The sequence below is a fragment of the Rutidosis leptorrhynchoides genome, chromosome 1 (genome assembly GCF_046630445.1).
Source record: "Rutidosis leptorrhynchoides isolate AG116_Rl617_1_P2 chromosome 1, CSIRO_AGI_Rlap_v1, whole genome shotgun sequence".
NCBI classification, from domain to species: Eukaryota; Viridiplantae; Streptophyta; class Magnoliopsida; order Asterales; family Asteraceae; genus Rutidosis; species Rutidosis leptorrhynchoides.
Genome location: NC_092333.1, coordinates 162069605 through 162075205, shown reverse-complemented (window position 1 = coordinate 162075205; position 5601 = coordinate 162069605). Strand labels below are relative to the sequence as shown.

Sequence of the window (5601 nt, the reverse complement as noted above, 5' to 3'; positions counted from 1 at the left end):
GAGATTGTTAGGCTTATTTTTATGGGAGGTGATCCTCACACACCATTTTTGATCCATGTACACTTTTGTGTCATAAATTTACAGTTATGCCTCTAGATAGTTGAACTTATATTATTATTACTCCGTATAAGTATAATTAAGAGTAAAATAGATAATTATGTGTAGATGAATCAAAAAGTGGTATGTAAGAATCACCGCACTATTTTTATAGATGTTATTTGTCGTTGGAACGAGGTCTTAGCTAGCTTAAACACTAAGGGCCTGTTTACTTTTTTTTTCATTAAGTTATGTTATCCATAAAGATGGTTATATGGATATAGACGTCAATATGGAATAATCTGCAAAATGATAAAATGATGTTTACTTTTATGATCGAATAAATTATCTGAATGATGTAAATGAAAAATTTATCCCTTACTTGAATACCTATTGTTTCATTACGTTCTATTCAATATTTAAACTTAGGAAATTTTCCTAAAATTAATAATCAGTACCGTAATATTTAGTCGTAAACCAAATGAAAATCAATAATGTGAATACAATTTATTTGACAAATTAAACAGCTTTTACATGGTCGCAAATAAAAATAAATAATTATAAATTGAAAATAGTACCTCAATCATAAACGATACACACTTATAAACTGGAAATGGTAACTCAACCCTTCCATCAAATCACCGTCCCAAGTTACTCGGTTTTTTCCATCTTCAATCTATCGAATAAGAGATTATAGAAATTATAGATTGTAAACTTTACTTCCGTTATCGTCATCTTGGATCTATCGTATTAAAAATTGTAGAAATTTTAAGAATGGAAAAAGGTCATTTCTGTCACACTTACCATTATCGACATCTCGGAAACAAAATACTTTGGGGGTTTGGGTATGTTTACTCCAACCATAGATTTGGTGATTTTCAATTTGGGATTTAATTCAGAGAGAGAAGAAAAGGTAAAAGGAAGAGAGGGTTAATATAGGTAAAAGGTTGATTAAGAAAGAGTCATATCCGGACAAGTGCCCTTTTTTAAGTGACCCAAACAGCTTTCCATGAAGACATCTTATTTTTTTAAGCTTTAGATGACCGAATAAGCTCTCCAAAACACTCAGCTCATTAATGATCAAGTAAACAGGCCCTAAGCTTTCCCTTACACTTGTAACCAATCCTCAATCAAGAACGAGGTCTCAACCTTGTAATCTTAACATTCGATTCAATATCAATAAAAACACGAATTCGATCTCTAATCTGTGTTAACACATACACTACAAGGCAATACTACATATCTGGATCTGGACTCTTATACATATTAACAACCAATTGTTATCTAAACCGATATTCAAATCATGCATCTTTATCTGTTATCGTTAACCATGATAGTAGTAACTACGATTACGATGCGTTTCTATCAACGTCGTGCGGAAGAATTTAGGGTTGGTGTTGATGACGGCGGTCGAGAAAGGGCGAAACTTAGGGCTGGATTGAATTCTGCAATTGTTAGTGAAAAACCTAATGTTAAATGGAGTGATGTTGCTGGACTTGAAAGTGCTAAACAAGCTTTACAAGAAGCTGTTATCTTACCTGTTAAATTCCCTCAATTATGCTATTTGATTCATAATTGTTTTAATGGGATATATAAGAGATTTAGAGAGCGTTTGTGAGTATGGATTTTAATTGATTATTATCGGTTATTATGTGTTTCTTATACGTAATTTGAGAAGTGTTTGGGTAATATTGCCGTGTAGCTTACTTAAAAGGAAAAAGTTACTTTTTTTTTTTTAGCATTCTTAAACGGATTTATGTGTACTTGGCCCTTGTTTAATTGGCAAAAGCTAGGTTAAGTTTTAGTCATTTGATTTGTTTCAAGGGAGCAACTTGTCAGGTTTAAGGGCTAACTGCAGAGTGAGTGCACATAAATTTATCCAACTTTGCAGGCATTGTTACTGTATGTTTATAAAAATGTAGCGTATTTCCTGGGGATATATTGTTGTATTCTTTGATGTTTTATAGGCATATTACGCTCTTTAAGCTGAATGTTGATAAGTGATAATTATATGTTTTTCAGGTAAAAGACTGCCATGGAGGGCGTTTCTTCTGTATGGTCCACCTGGTACCGGTAAATCATACTTAGCAAAAGCTGTTGCAACTGAAGCCGACTCTACATTTTTCAGGTGTCACATTTGTAATTACACACTACACTTGATGTTTTGTTTAGGCAATATGTATAAAACCATGTGATATAATCACAACTTTAACATAATCTTGGTTCCCTATAATTATCTGTTGCAGCGTTTCTTCATCTGATTTACTTTCAAAGTGGGTGGGAGAAAGTGAAAAGCTTGTTTCAAATCTGTTTCAAATGGCACGCGAAAGTGCACCTTCGATCATATTTATTGATGAAATTGATTCTTTGAGTGGCCAACGCGGTGAAGGCAATGAGAGTGAAGCTTCAAGATGTATCAAAAATGAAATTTTTGTTCAAATGCAGGTAATTGGTGGAAGAACTAAAAAACTCATACATTCTATATTTAATAATAACTTATGTAAAAAAACTCGATTACTTCTTTTAAGAACAGACCGATCCAATTTTTCGATATCCGTTACGTTAGATATGGGTCAAAAACGAATTTGTTGGTCAATGTCTGTCAAAGTATAAATAAAAATTGGTCATCATTTTTATATGAATTTAAACTAGAATTTTAGAGTTTTTTTTTTTTTAATAACAAATGAACGATTTTGTTTATGTAAATAGACAATTATGTTAAAGTTTATGTTTATGTTTGTGGCTTCCTTCAATATATACACATATAATAATAAAATTTAACATTCAAATGTATAAAAAGTCCAATCCGATTAGTCACCAACTTGTATATAATACATTAATTGCCATGTTTATTCAATACAAGTTTGTGTTTCTCAGGGTGTAGGGACAAATAATGATAAAGTTCTTGTACTAGCAGCAACAAATACACCTTACTCTCTTGATCAGGTTTCAATACATAATTACTCTCTTAAGTTGTATCATACATTAAAATCGAACTATAAGTAACAGATGATCCTTGCAGGCTATTCGACGCAGATTTGATAAGCGTATATACATTTCACTTCCTGATCTGAAGGCTCGACAACACATGTTTAAAGTAAGATTTGGTGTGCACTAACGTATGTCTAGATTTAGTTTCTCACGTTTTTTATGTAGCTCTTTATCCCTCATACAAATGAAATAATTATCTATTCATTTTTTGGGTAAGTGAAATATACAAATTGCCTAAAAATGATGTCGTCCTATCAAGAAATGTAAGGCAGTTTAAAAAGTTCAAGATTTTTAGAGTAATGTCGTCAGAAAGTTATTTACTGCAATTAGGTAACAATCTTCAAGAAAAACGTTACGCTCATGGTAGAAGTTGTGCCGTTTGTTTACCTCTTAACTGAATGGTTTAGCGCTGATTCAGCATTCAGTACATTTGTGCGTTTGTTAGTGACATCTGAATGACATATGATGCTCATTCAGAGTTGAAACACTCTCTTAACCATTAAGCAACTAAATTTTCTATAATATCCTCCTCAAATCATAAGTATGTTGAACTTTTTATTCATGTTACACGTTATTGAGTTAATTTTACTCAATTCATATCGTTCATTTCGAATGATTATCAAACTGCTTATTTTCATTCAGAACCAAGTTTGTGGTATCTTTGTCTTGGCTTTTTCCGGATTCTAAATCATTCAGATTATGAACCATTCATCGCTAAATCATCCAGTTTTATCAAACGCACCCTTAATATGTGTTGCATACGAAATAAGTTGTTTGTTGCTTGATATCCAGGTGCATTTAGGAGATACTCACAATAACTTAACTGAAAGCGATTTTGAAAGTTTGGCACGTCAATCGGAAGGGTTTTCTGGTTCAGATATTTCTGTTTGTGTAAGTGCGAGTTTACATTTTTCACCTTTCTCTTTGTTATCCCATGTCCATAATATGGTTTAGTAGAGGAGGAAAGATTGATGGGTCGAATGTGTGTTGGTATGCCTCATAACAGGTTTGGGTTGGAAAAGGTTGTCTATTGTACGGGTTGGGTTGACCCGAAATTTGGTTGTTTCCAACTTTATATTATGCACTTGTAATAATATTGAACAATAATTCTATTACGTTGATAAATTAATAATTTTTATTTTCAAATAAAAACAAAAACAAATATTAAAGGTGTATGCATTATAAATAGACCTTGGACAACCTTTAACCTTTTTAAGTCGCTCAAAAGTCAAACCTTCTCCTTCAAGCTGAACCCTTTGATTTGACCCATATGAGATAGAAGTATAAACTTATGTCTTTTTTTCTTATTCGAATGCTGATGGGCTTTGTAGGTTAAGGACGTTCTGTTGGAACCTGTACGTAAAACTCGAGATGCTATGCACTTTTTTAAGACACGCGAAGGTCTGTGGGTACCCTGTGGACCCGAACAACCGGCTGCTACTCTGATCACAATGCAGGATCTTGCAGCTCAAGGCCTAGCTGAAAAGGTATTCAAAAGTCAATCAATTAGTTTTAAAATTGCCAAATATAATAAAAAATTGTAGCTTTACTTGATATTTATTTTCGTGCCTAATTTTAATCATCTTGTGCTAAATACTTTTTGCCAATTATAAACTTGTAACAGATTTGTCTACCCCCGATTACACGATCAGATTTTAATAAGATTCTGGCAAGGCAGAGACCAACAGTGAGTAAAAGCGATCTTGAGCTCCATGAGAGGTTCACAAAAGAGTTTGGAGAAGAAGGTTAAGAAACAAAGATTTGATGTCAACAGATGTACCTTAATTTGAGCTCCATGTGATGTTTGTAATAGTAATATGAAGAGTTATGTAATGATTAATGAAGAGTTGTGTTCATAATTGAATAAGAAATTTAACAAACCAAGATTTGACATCAACAAACGTACCTTAATTTGGTTGATGTGATGTTTGTAATAGTAACATGAAGAGTTGTGTAATGATTAATGAAGAGTTGTGTTCATAATTGCATGTTAACGTATTGAAACTAGTTAAATGTCGTGTCTTTAATTTACTTCATTTTAAATGTGAATATGTTGGTACAATTATGCATAAATATGTTATGTCAATAAAAGAAGTTTATATATTAATTGGATATTGACATGGACACCCCTATGAGTTGTTCACATTGTGATTGTTGGTAAGACATGGCTTAGTTTGTAACAATTGTTGAGTTATTTGACGGGTGGAGATAATCCCTTGAAAAAGTCACAAAACATTTTTCATGATTGTGAAGTGATTATTGTGTTACCAAATAAAAGAAACATAAAGTATTTATTCATGGGTTTCTTATGTCTACAAACCATTTGATGGTCTATCAAGATGGTATAAGTTAGTGAAACAAATATATTTTAATATGGAATGAAGATTAGATGTCGTTAAATTATTTCCGAATACCGGTATGGTATTAAATGTAATTTATGCTTTGAAAATTGGTGGTATGATCTGTGTGATTACATCAAGTGACCACTATAGCATATATGTTGGAGATATAAAGCACGGTCTAGTATACTCATAGAAAATGTGTTGTGATATGGTTTTAATACTTGTAGAAGCC

The 5601-nt window shown here is 32.3% G+C and overlaps 1 protein-coding gene across 1 annotated transcript; it reads left to right on the top strand.

The window, feature by feature from the left end:
• The first annotated feature begins 1894 nt into the window (after positions 1 to 1894).
• Positions 1895 to 4986, top strand: LOC139866697 (protein SUPPRESSOR OF K(+) TRANSPORT GROWTH DEFECT 1-like). Its single transcript, XM_071854995.1, has 7 exons — positions 1895 to 2164; positions 2283 to 2481; positions 2914 to 2982; positions 3059 to 3133; positions 3820 to 3918; positions 4359 to 4514; positions 4652 to 4986. Exons 2-7 carry the CDS (start codon positions 2353 to 2355, stop codon positions 4775 to 4777), a joined length of 654 nt encoding a protein of 217 aa, XP_071711096.1. The 5' UTR covers positions 1895 to 2164; positions 2283 to 2352; the 3' UTR covers positions 4778 to 4986.
• The last annotated feature ends 615 nt before the right edge of the window (positions 4987 to 5601 follow it).

Coding starts and splice junctions, on each gene's coding strand:
- LOC139866697 (XM_071854995.1), top strand. CDS start 2,353: ATGGCACGCGAAAGTGCACCTTCGATCATATTTATTGATGAAATTGAT. Junction 2,482..2,913: donor AAATTTTTGTTCAAATGCAG/GTAATTGGTGGA, acceptor TGTGTTTCTCAG/GGTGTAGGGACAAATAATGA. Junction 2,983..3,058: donor CACCTTACTCTCTTGATCAG/GTTTCAATACAT, acceptor TGATCCTTGCAG/GCTATTCGACGCAGATTTGA.